The sequence below is a fragment of the Pantherophis guttatus genome, chromosome 12, assembly GCF_059756535.1.
Source record: "Pantherophis guttatus breed Tessera chromosome 12, ASM5975653v1, whole genome shotgun sequence".
Taxonomy (NCBI): domain Eukaryota; kingdom Metazoa; phylum Chordata; class Lepidosauria; order Squamata; family Colubridae; genus Pantherophis; species Pantherophis guttatus.
In genome coordinates, this window is record NC_142074.1 from 13,478,457 (window position 1) to 13,491,285 (window position 12,829).

At 44.1% G+C, this 12,829-nt stretch overlaps 1 protein-coding gene across 1 annotated transcript in view; it reads right to left on the bottom strand.

Annotated features, from left to right (window-relative positions):
* Positions 1-12,829, bottom strand: part of MPP1 (MAGUK p55 scaffold protein 1) — a 37,907-nt gene that overhangs the window by 2,993 nt on the left and 22,085 nt on the right. The window contains exons 4-10 of the mRNA XM_060692105.2: positions 12,552-12,637; positions 9,983-10,051; positions 6,892-7,088; positions 5,242-5,348; positions 3,333-3,413; positions 2,649-2,729; positions 849-1,051 (exon numbers count right to left, since the gene is read on the bottom strand). Coding sequence (XP_060548088.2) covers positions 849-1,051; positions 2,649-2,729; positions 3,333-3,413; positions 5,242-5,348; positions 6,892-7,088; positions 9,983-10,051; positions 12,552-12,637 — 824 coding nt within the window. The remainder of the gene's footprint in view (positions 1-848; positions 1,052-2,648; positions 2,730-3,332; positions 3,414-5,241; positions 5,349-6,891; positions 7,089-9,982; positions 10,052-12,551; positions 12,638-12,829) is intronic.

Genomic DNA, 12,829 nt, shown 5'->3' on the forward strand with positions numbered 1-12,829 from the left:
TACGTCAAAGAAGACTCAACCATCCAGGCCAAAGGTGTCTAAAGTTTGAATCGTGACAATTGGGCCAAACTTTATTCATCTGAGACGCTTCATTGCTAGATGAAGTTGCTTGGATGAGCAACGGAAGATCTCAGATTAACAAAAGTTTGGCCCTCTTGCCATTATTTATTTATTTATTTATTATCAGATTTATCCTGTCAACCTTTAGACACCAACTTCCATCTTTTTTCTTGGTTCTGATGTGTCAATACAGTCCACTTGTTTCTGCTCAATGTTTCTGAAATTTACCGTATTTTTCAGAGTATAAGACACACCTTTTTCCCCCCTAAAAGGGGGTGAAAATTTAGGTGCATCTTATACACCGAATGTAGCCCCGCCCACCCACTGGCCCCCACCCTTTGGCCTCTGCCTCACAGCAGTTACCTCCTTGCAAGCAAACAGCAAGAAAAAACAGCTCCTTTCAGCTTCAGCACAACCTAATTAGCACAAGTTGATTGGATCGGCCTCCTGACTCTCAGCTGACTTGCTCTCGGCTGTTTTGCGCAGGGCTCTGTTGCTTGCTGCAAAGAGGAAAATTGCTGGAGCAGATTTTTTTCCCCCTTGTGCTAATGCTGAAAATGAAGATGAAAATAAAGCAGGCTGTTTGCTGTTTGCTGCAAGGAGGCAAAATTGCTCAGAGGCAGAGGGAGATTTCTTTTTCTTTTTTTCCTCACCAAAAAAGGTAGGTGCGTCTTATACTCCGAAAAATACGGTACATTTTTGCCCTCTTTCCTTTCTCTTAGTGGAGTTAAGAAGGATGCTGACAAAATTTAACCTGCTGATTAAACGAACAAACGGCTCCTCCTTACCTGAGGCTCAATGTCCAAGATTGCAATTTTGCCCTGTTGATGGATCTTGTGCAAAGTTTCAAATTTGGTGCCAAACATATAGCCCTGGTAACTTCCAAATTCCAGGAACTCGTTAGCAGAGATATCTTTTGTCATGTCTTCTGTGGAGACAAAGTGATAGTTCTTTCCATCCTCTTCATTCTTCTTTTGGGGCCGAGTGGTATCTGTGAAAATTAATGAAGCGTAACAATATTGCAGTAGGGTGATTCACCATAGAGCAGTGTTTCTCAACCTTGGCTGCTGGACGATGTGTGGACTTCAACTCCCAGAATTCCCCAGCCAGCTCTGCTGGGAATTCTGGGAGTTAAAGTCCACACATCGTCCAGCGGCCAAGGTTGAGAAACACTGCCATAGAGCCTGCCTAAATTATGGAGGAATTTGGAGGATGCAATTAAGTGAATAGTAGCATCTACATGGAGATGGTGAACCCAAGAAGTCTTTATAAATCTGGGTTCCAGAGCACTTGAGTGGAAATACAGCTCAACTAATCTTGACCGGATTAATTGTGGAATTTGGGTAGGGTTAATATGGCCAATCCAAAAACCTCTGGAGATAGCTACCAAACATTCTCCACCATCCCAATTAAGCTTTTTTATTCTTTTTTCCAGATGGAAAAAAAAAAAAAAGACACAGACTTCCAGGCTTTTAAGTAGTTAAGAAGTGGAGAAGCAATCGTATGGGCCAGAAATAGAAGGAAGAGTGAGAAAGAAATTCAAAATAACTCCACCTTGATTATGTTCAGTATCAGACCAGACAAAAAAAAACCTGGGCAGAATAATTGAACCACAGAATTGAAAGGGATCTTCTGGTCCAACCCTCTGCTCAAGCAGGGACCGTATAGACCCTATACCATTTGAGACTTTCAAGATTTTGACAATGTACTTTATAATAAAACCGTAATATTCTTGGAATCCTTATTAGGATAGGATAGGAGAGAATAGAATAGAATAGAATAGAATAGAATAGAATAGAATAGAATAGAATAGAATAGAATAGAATAACAGAGTTGGAAGGGACCTTGGAGGTCTTCTAGTCCAACCCCCTGCTTAGGCAGGAAACCCTACACCACTTCAGACAAATGGTTATCCAACCTCTTCTTAAAACCTTCCAGTGTTGGAGCATTCACAACTTCTGGAGGCAAGTTGTTCCACTGATTATTTGTTCTAACTGCCAGGAAATTTCTCCTTAGTTCTAAGTTGCTTCTCTCCTTGATTAGTTTCCACCCATTGCTTCTTGTCCTACCCTCAGGTGCTTTGGAGAATAGCTGGGGGAATTCTGAAAAGTTGAAATCCGCATATCTGAATGTTGAGAAATACTTTACTAGGTAAAGGTAAAGGTTCCTTATGTGCTAGTTGTTCCTGACTCTAGGGGGCGGTGCTCATCTCCGTTTCAAAGCCGAAGAGCCAGCGCTGTCCGAAGACGTCTCTGTGGTCATGTGGCCGGCATGACTCAACGCCAAAGGCGCACAGAACGCTGTTTCCTTCCCACCAAAGGTGGTCCCTATTTTTCTACTTGCATTTTTGACGTGCTTTCGAACTGCTAGGTTGGCAGAAGCTGGGACAAGTAACGGGAGCTCACCCCATTAGGCAGCACTAGGGATTCGAATTGCTGAACTGCCGACCTTTCAATCGACAAGCTTAACGTCTTAACCACTGAGCCATCACGTCCTTATCTTAAAGTTGCTAAACTTGAAAAACAGTGATCTAGTGTCTCCTCTCAAAGAGACATATTGAGTAGACATATTCATGTGGACAGACATACATGGAACAGGATATCCGAACTTGTCCGGGTATTTGTTGAGCAGCATGTTCTTAATGTGGCTTCGTCCAACACCACTTGCCCCTAATCCAAAAGAAAAAAAAATAAGTCAGGCATCACAAAGAGAGTTATTTTTATCTGTTTTCCCCATCTCATATTGACAAGAAGCTGATGTTAGTTTCAAGCAACTTTACTCTTCATGAAAGCTCTTAAGAGCCTTGGTAGTGCAGTGGTCTAAAGCACCCTGTTATTAAGACCAGTTGCCTGCAATTACTGCAGGTTCGAATCTCGCCAGGCTCAAGGTTGACTCAGCCTTCCATCCTTTCTAAGGTAGGTAAATTGAGGACCCAGTTTGTGGGGGCAATAACCTGACTTTGTATAAATATACAAAAGTATGAAGGCTATTGCTTAACGCACTGTAAGCCGCCTTGAGTCTCCAGAGAAGGGTGGCATATAAATCAAAAATATATAAATTATAAAAAAATTAAAAATTAAGGGCTGTAATATTATCCACCTGGAGTTTAAATATGTAATTCCTATATTTTAATATACCAATTGCTAATGTAGGAGTGAATAAAAAAGTGTGTGTTCTTTTCTGATACTTAACTTGGTTATTTAAAACATTAGAACTGTAGGGATTCATTGATTTAACATTTGAAGAAGCAGAGTGAGATGTGATTTCATTACCTATAAGCACCAAAGTTTTCCGCTTAAAAGCTGGCAGTTGGACCACCTCCTCGTAAGATACTACATCAAGCTGGTCAAAAACTAAAAGTAAAACGAGAAAGAGTTTAGACAAAACTCCAGAAGGCTGTGAATCCCACAAATAACCTACAGTTGTGTTATAGTGTGATCTCCTTTAATGTTCTGGAGAACTTCAGTGGTTGGAAACTTCAATCCGCGTGCAAATTTGTGTGCTTTATCCAAATCATAAAGTTTGGGGGGGGGTGTTTCTGCTGGAGAAATTGTGGCTGTGTGGATCACCGACCTCTTTCCTGACTCGGATCAACAAAGCAGGACTTTGCAACACAATGGAATTTTTGACACAGCAAGCCCACTAACCTAAGAATGAACGGGTTTGCTGCTTTAGGAATGGCCAACAGATTTTGAGTATTAAAAAAAGTTAACGGCAGTTTCTGGCACCGACAGTTCAAAAAACAACAGAAAACAGGATGCTGCAGACAAGACCAGGATGAACTAATTGGAAAAAACAGGCCAACCAGAAGCAATTGTGATGTTCAGGAACACGCTGCATTGTTTCAACTGTTTGTTTGCTCCGATTATAGAACTGGATTTGAAAATTGTCTTTCACGGGAGAATAGAGTTTTTGATGACAGGGCTGAGGAATGAACAGATTGGACCACTACAACAATCTTAGGAACATGGCAGGTGAAAGGAAGGATTTTTTTATTATTTTTGGTGGCTGGGGAATTCTGGGAATTGAAGTCCACCCCTCTTAAAACTTTCCAAGGTCGAGAAACACTGACATAGAGGTCTAGTCTACTCTGGAAGAACTCCAATGCAAGTTCTTCACACCATCTCAAGAGAAGTCCTGCCTTCACACAACCAATATGCAGTCCTGATGGAACATGTGGCGTTCTTGAACTTACTCAGTTTCATAGTTGGCCAAGGGGCACATGTGAGTGTCCCATTTTTCACTGTACGGCCTCTCAATCTACTGCCCCACAGTCTTCTATGCATCAACTTTATCCCAACAGAAGGCATGTGAACAGAATTCCATTAACTGAGGGCTCTTTGGAGCAGGCTGCCAGAGAGTGATGATGTATACATGAAGTTGTATACATGTACACAAACCAGAGGTGGGCTGCTGGGGGTTCGCAGGGGTTCGGGAGAACCTCTAGCTACGATTCTGTGCAGTTCGGAGAATCCCCAAATCCCACTCCTGGCTGGCCCCGCCCACCCTGCCCCGCCTCTCCCAGGAGTCCCCACGCGGCCCATTTTGGATACAGGTAAGTGCAGGGTGCGTGCGGAAGCTTGGCGAGGGTGAAAAATGGGCCAAGGAAGTTCGGGAAGGCTGGAAACCATTTCCATCTTCCAGAGGGCCTCTGGAGCCTGGGGAGGCTGTTTTCACCCTCCTGGAGACTCAAGGAAAGCCTCTGGAGCCTGGGGAGGGCAAAAATGTCCCCCACCCCACCATGGTGCAGGAGGCCAACTAGGCCACCCCCACTATGGCCGTGCCCACCCAGCAACCAGGCAGAGAACCTCTTGCTAAAATTTTTGAAGCCCACGCGACACAAACCAGTGCTCCCAAAAAATTTTTCCAATGATTTCCAAGTGTCTAGTCTTCCACCTCTCCATCCCAATCTCACAACGACCCCTCAGTAAAACCAGTGTATAACAGCTGCTCTACCCCATCATCCAGCGCAAAGGCTGGCTTCATATATAAAGGGATTAAGTAGTTTGTGGTTAGCTTTGTGGTGCGAATCCCTCTCTTAACACCCTAAACTAGACTAGCAGGTTAAACTAGGCACGTATATTGGCTTGGCCCCAAAATATTGTGCAAACCCAGCCACAAAGTGCATTAGGGACCTGGTGTTGTGCAGGACCCATCATAACACCGAAAGTTGTGACTTACTTGAGCTGTGCTTTGCCAAGTACTTGTCTTTGCACTTTTTCTTCTTTCCAAAAGGGGTGCAGCTCTGGCCTTCGGACTGATTCTCTTGGGTTGTGCTCGCAACACGCCTGCAGGAAGGTTTCAGTGAGAGCGGTCAATCTTCGGAACAAATGGCTACTACCTCATCCCATTTCTCATTCTCAAAAGGCGGGGAAAGAGGGAGAAGATGGCTTTCTGTTGGTTTTATCAAGGGATCCGCTGGATCCCGTGCTCCGCTACGAAACTATGTGATCGGGCTTGATAAATCGACACTTACAGCTTCAAAATTAATGAGTAGTTACAATCACAGAGGCCTCTTCTATCTTATCCCCTTCTCTCCCTTTCAGGTGGGGAGTAGAATGTCTAAACTCCCAGCCCGCAGGCCGGATGAGTCACACGCTGGCCACGCCCACGCCCAAGTGGCAGTTGGGACAGAGTTTTTTTCGGGTGGGGAGGGGGAGTAGATCGTCTAACTCCTCAGCATCAGAGCATGCTAACAATAATATAAGAAATACTAATGATCTGATGGTCATTTTGAAAAATCCTTTCTTAGCAAGCACCTAGAAGCCAAGAAGAACATACTGTATGTGCCAAATTTCAAGTTTGTAGACTTTACGGTTTTGGAGATTTCTTGATGATGATGCGTGAGTGGTATTTCGGTTTTATATATATAGATTGAAATCTGTGCCATGGCTGCTAGAAGGGCACCAAATAAGGACTAAGTTGGGTATATCAAGTACAAAAGGGGGAGCTCAAGAACTGGGGTTCAGCCCAAGGTGGCCCTGGGTATCTTCATCTATCAAACTTCAGCAGATAGCTGGCAGAGACCAATGAACCTTCTCCTGTTTGGCTGCCAAAATGTGATTCTCTCTTAATCATCATCATCATTTTACCATCCCATAATCCCTTGCGGGGTGAAGTTTGGGCAACTGAATGGAGCTGAATGTTTACTGGCCAGATGCCCTTCCTGTCGCCAATGCGGAGTTATATTTAGCAGATAAATTCTCATTGTGCCCAGAGAGAGAAATATTTGCCTCTACCTAGGATCAAACTCACAGCCTCCCTGATTATGAGGCGAGAGCTCCACCTCTAGGCTACCGCACCACTCTTGATCTCTTAATCTGTGACATCATTTAATATGCCTTCAATGGCAATATTCTTACTTCACATTTAAAAGCCTTTTAGAAAAGACCTTCAAGAATTAAACTCAATTACTACTGTGGATGATGGGATGAATGCATCCATAAGAGTGAAGCCAAGCAAGGTTTTTGGGGGAGGGAATTGACAGAATTCAAAGTCAGTTTCAGCCATGCTGGTCAGCCCGGCCTCCACTTCTCTGGAGGGATCAGTTTGCAGAAAGTTTCTCAAGCTAATAATTAGAGAGCTAATAATTGGTAGAGTGGTTAAAGCACCAGGGTAGGAACCAAGAGGCCATGAGTTCTTGTCTCAACTTAGGCACTAAACTAGCTAGTGACCTGAGGCCAGTCATTCTCTCTCAACCCTAGGAAGCAGGCAACGGCAAACCACTTCTGAAAAACCTTGCCAAGAAAACTGCATAGACTAGCCCAGGCAGTCACCAAAAATCAAGACTGACTTGAAGGCATAAATAATAAGCAAGCAAGCAGGACCTACCATTCTTGAAGCTCCAGAGATGGAATAAGCCCTGCCGAGCCATTGGAAGAACCTTCTATCCGGCCTTGCCACCAATTACTATCATCTTTATTGATAATCTCAATTACATCTCCGGTTTGGAACTTCAAACCAGCTTCTTTGCAAGGAATGAGGTTGTCCTTCTGCGGGTCGTAGTTAAATTGAGCTCTGACAAACATCTGTTGGGAGGGAAGCGAATCAAGAAAACCCAAGTTGGTCCATCAACTTGATTTGGATCTCATGAATAGCGTTAATTTTGAATATAGAAGAGCAAAGGTTATACAAATTCAAATTCTGAAGGAAAATATGGCAGGGAGAGGTTGCTCGTGACAAATACCTAACCTACAGTGTTTCCTTCTAACGTTTGTGAAAGTCTAGAAGATGATGATCCATATTTAGATACAAATCAAACTCGGATCTGGCTGGCTGGTTGGGAATTCTGAAAGTTGAAGTCCACACAAATTACGTAAAACTTCCAAGTTTGAAAAACATGGATTTAGAAGCAATAAGGAGAATCTGATCCACTCTGGAAAAACTCCAATACAAGTTCTTCATACCATTTCAAGAGAAGTCCCTCCATCCCTCGCCTTCCTTCCTTCCTTCCCTCCCTCCCTTCCCTCCCTTCCTTCCTTGCCTGTCTGCCTTCCTGTCTGTCTGCCTTCCCTTCCTTCCTTCCTTTTCCTTCCTTCCCTTCCTTGCCTGTCTGCCTTCCTTCCATCCTTCCCTTCCTTCCTCCCTCCCTTCCTTGCCTGTCTGCCTTCCTGTCCCTTCCCTTCTTTCCTTTCCTTTCATTCCTTCCTTCCTTCCCTGTCTTCCTTCCTTCCTTCCTTCCTTCCTTCCTTCCTTCCTTCCTTCCTTCCTTCCCTTCCCTTCCCTTCCCTTCCCTTCCCTTCCCTTCCCTTCCTTGCCTATCTGCCTTCCCTTCCTGCCTGCCTGCCTGCCCTTCTTTCCTTCCTTCTTTCCTTTCCTTCCTTCCCTGCCTCCCCTCTCTTCCCTCCCTTCCCCCACCAATATTATTCACCCGAGCCTCTGTATTTCCATGCTTCCTTGACTATCTGTTTCTACCAACTTCTTTTGCAGGAAATTAACCCATTCCAGATAGCCAGGAGGAAATTACCAACAACCTCTGACTGTGTTACAGAGGCAGCAGTATTTCTTACTCATAACATCTGCACAACATGCAATCATGTGTGACAATTTCCTCTTTTCATTCCCCAACTGGCTTCCTTTCTTTCTTTTTCTTTCTTTCTTTTTTTATTTTGCGTTGCCCTATAGGCTGTAAACTTAACAATAATATCTGTTTTCTTCTTGTTGCTCTCAAAGCCATCCTTGTCGCCTTACCAGTCGAAAAGCAGGTTATAAATACTATAAATAAACAGACGAAAATAAAACCAGCATGGCAGTCATCTCTGCAAGAAAGACGACTCCCTGAACTGAGCTGCCACTAGATCACCTAGCTAGCAAAAGCTTCCCGGGATCAATTTTTTTATCGGCTTTGCAAGCAGTCAAAAGTTGGAAGAGATCCACTAGGAGGGGCAAAAAAAAGATAAATAAAGGGGGAGAGAAATGGAATCTGTAGTTTGGGAGTTCTTGGGAAAGAACGGATGCATTAAACAGCACGGATCAATTCTGCAGTGGTTCCTGAGGAGGGCTGCAGCGTGTTCAGTATAGTCTCTGTTTTATTTCCAAGAATAGGAAAGAGAGAAGCCACTTAAAATAGCTTTTCCCCCACAAGAATCTGCAGCCCAGCAATGTGACGTAACTTCAAGGGCAGGTGAGAATCCACAAAACCGTTTCTTGCCTGGGTTCCAGCAAAGATTTCAAAGATACCAGCTCTCTTGTTTTTAAGTGAGACGCCTCTAGAGAATTATTCCCTTCGGCAGGGGTTCGTTGAACTTTAATCAGCCTTTTATCCTGCTGCTTTCTTTCCCCCCCCTCTTTTAAATAATTAATCTGTGTGGATTACTTGCTTCCTGGGCATGCTACAGGACTCTGAACTTTGCTTGTCTCGGCTCTAAGGAAGGAACAAGCTACCTTCAGAACGGACAAAAAAGTTGCAGTCTGAGAATTGGGGGGGGGGCTTCTGTTTCTCATAACGACCCCAAGTTCTTTGGGCATTGCGCTGCTGGATCTCCATCCTTTAAGAGGCAAAGCAGTAATGCATACAGTAGTGGCCAAAATTGTGGAAACCTTTTGGGGAAAGTGTATTTTCTAAAACTAGCTAATAACACCATTTCTGTTTTTTAGTAGTACCATAAAATTATATATCAGTGGAAAGATAATTTAATCGAGAACGTAATGCAATAACTTTTATGAAGGATTTGCTATTAGAATAGCAGTTACAGGATAAAGAAGAAAAGTGAAACACCTAGAAAAAACGAGATATACAAAAATGATCACCATGTCAGTTAATACTTCTTGGGTAACCTTTTAGCATGAATTACAGCCTTACAACGTCTTCCCATGAAGTGAACCAAGCCTTTTAGTTCTGCAGCTGTTCTAATGTGAAACCAAGATTGAATGATTGCTTCTATTAACTGGGTTTTATTGCTGAGTCGCTTCTGACTAACAAGTTTCTTTAGTCGGCTCCATAGATTTTCAATTGGGTGAAGGTCTGGGCTATTCCCAGGCCATTCCACCAGTGGAATATGATTATCTTGAAACTCCCCCCCAAAAAATGGTGTTATTAGCCATCAAACCTCAAAAATATACTTTTTCCAAAAGGTTTCCACAATTTTGACCACTGCTGTATATGTAAAAAAAAAATTAAAAAAAGGAAAAAAAACAGCAGGGAAGAGAGAAGGCATTTCCCAGTAACCTACACCAGGGTTTTTCAACCTTGGCCAACTTTCAGATCCCAGAATTCCCCAGCCAGCATCCTCTTTTGCGAAGAGACAGGAGTAGAATTTGGCTGAGCGATCAAGCAAAGATGATCACATCCGTGTTACGTACCAGGTGCAAAATCCATTTTTTTTTAAAAAAAACCTGATTTTTAAATCAGTTTTTAAAAAAAGGAATGGATTTTGCAGAGCAAATCAGAATAAAAACTGCTAATTAAAAATGTTCTACCTACCTGGAGAGGCAGAATACGATTCTGCTGGTTGGGAACAATCTTTAGGGTGACGGTTCCCTTAGTTTCTTTCTAGATGTTCAAAGAAAAGAGAGAGAAAAAAAACGTTCTCTAGATTAAGAAATGGTTTCCAGACCAACCATGGAATAACATTTCAAGTGTTCCTTCTTCAGCCACCCAAGTGAAAATACGGAGGAGACTATAAGTCAGTTCTGAAATTCCACAGAAGCTGTAGGACAGTGATGGCTAACCTTTTTGCCATCACGTGCCAGAAGCGGGGCGGGGGGGTTTTGCGCGCCTGTGTGCTCACACCCATAATTCTATGTGCCCTGCCCCCGCGCATGTGCATGTGACTCCCCCCGCTCCTGGCACGTGATGGCACGGTAGGCCCGTTTTTTGCTCTCCCCAGCCTCCAGAGCCTTTCTAAGAGTCTGGGGAGGGCTAAAATGGCCTTCCTCACACACTCCGGAGGCCTTCCGGAGGCCGAAAACAGCCCGTTTGCCAACTTCCGGTCCCAGCAGAAGTTGGCAAATGGGCCGTTTCTGGCCTCCGGGGAGGTGGGGAAGGCCGTTTTCGCCCTCCCCAGACTCCTAGAAAGTCTCTATAGGCTGGGTGAGAGAGAAAAACGGGCCTTCCCCACCACCCCCTGAGGTCTTCCAGAGGCAGTAGACAGCCTGTTTCTCTACTTCTGGTGGGCCCAGAAGGCCCAAAAATCAGCTGGCCGGCACACACATGCGCACCGAAGCTGAACTCGCGTGCCCACCAATATGGCTACACGTGCCACCTGTGCCACACATGCCATAGGTTCGCCATCACGGCTATAGGAGATACCAGGCTGAGCCCAAGGGCAGGGTCAAATCCGAGGTGGTATTCAGCCGGTTCGGACTGGTTGACCCGAAGTGGTAGCAGAAATCGTGGGTGGGCCTGCCCACCCGACCCGGCTCTATGCCATCTTATTTAGGCACATTTTTGAGGCTGGGCACATGCGTGGAAGGCACGCCTGCACGCAAAGCACATGGTGGAAGGCCGGGCGCATGTGCGGAAGGCAGGTGCACACACAAACTTGTGCGCGCGCACATGAAGCAAGTGTGCGTGCGGTGAACCGGTAAAACCCACTGCTGGGTCAAATGCATCATCAATCTGGAATCTCTACGCCCTCATATAATAGACCCAAGTCCAGCCTTCTTTGAAGTCCGTTGACTCGTATCTGGCACCAATTCACCTCGACTGTTAGTAGATCAGATTCTTATGTATAAGTTTAGGAAATAAACTCGTCGTGATTTTGAACCCTCTCCTGACTTCTTGAACCTGATAAAAGCATTTCAAAAGATACATATTGTCCTGGCAGTCTGGGAAAAAGACGAATTTATGAGCTTAACCAGGCAGAGGATTTAATGTTCAAATCCATACCTAGCAGTATTTCTCCTGCAAAACAGGCTGAATTTCAAAGCTCAAAGCTAGCTGACCCCAAAGGGAAATAAATAGGAGGCGGGAAGGAAGTCTGGCTCACAAGTAACACCGAGCCATAAGAGTGGTTTGATGGTGTCAGGCTTCCCATGGTGAGTAAATTCAATTCTTATGGCTTAAGAATTCTACTTAACTCCTTATGTGTGAATTCCATCTAATTTTCAAACCATAATAGAGCCGAGGTGGCGCAGTGGTTAGAATGTAGTATTGCAGGCTAATTCTGCTGACTGCCAGCAGTTCGATCCTCACTGGCTCAAGGTTGACTCAGCCTTCCATCCTTCCGAGGTGGGTAAAATGAGGACCCAGATTGTTGGGGGCAACAGGCTGACTCTGTAAACTGCTTAGAGAGGGCTGTAAAAGCACTATGAAGAGGTATATAAGTCTAAGTGCTATTGCTGTAGCTATAATTAAAAATCTTGGGTTGACATGCTGGCTGAGATGCTAAAGCTTGATTCCCAAACTTACTGAAATTGTGGACCATTAAATAAATTTCAAGACCACTCAATTAAAAAACTGCATCTTTCACATGTTGTTTTCAAGAATATATTTTTCAATGAACACGGTAAGAGTTCCATCTGGATATTTCTTCTCATAACCTCCTTTTAAAAGAACCGTTTAAGACTAAGCATGTACCCCAAGACCTATGTCCAATGATTTCTTCTCCCCCACTTCTGGGAATTGTAGTCTGTCAATGCATTCATGACTGGCAGAGACATGGTAACAAGGTCAGCCAATGAATAGAGCTTAGTAACAAGGTCAGCCTATAGGAGCTGAAACAGTTTGGAGCCTGGGTGTGGCTTAGTTCTGTAACATCTGAGTCTGTGCAAAAACTAGTCAGCTCTGCTGAACTGAAACAAAAACTTCTCTCCTCTGCTTGTGTTTTGCTTGTAACTACTACCACGTTGGAGAATCTGCCATTGGTATTGTATATTTATTTCATGTGTTATTATATATAAAGAGAAGATAATGAATCCTGCTGAATCAGTTACCTGTGTGTGCTTTCTGGATTTGATTTCTGCAACACACTCTGACATAGTCACCCTTGATTTCTGTTCCCCAAGGAAAGCTTAGATTCATCCTGCCTTCCTTGGTCCCCCAAACCTACCAAGATCTTTTGCAACTGGTCTACCGAATGGTTGGCCACACTCTTCCCATTGATCTCGAGGATCTCATCTCCCACACGAAGGAAACCTGCCAAGGTAGGACACACAGAATGGTGAAGCGTCAGAGCAGATTTGCCAGAATGCCAAGAACAAGAGAGAGCACAATTTATAGCTTGAAAAATGGCTCACCCCCTACCCTACCGTTGGGATGGGTGGGCCCCCTTTTTAAAAACCTGTAAAAATTAACTGTCAAATGCCAGAAATCAGGAGAGGAAACCTT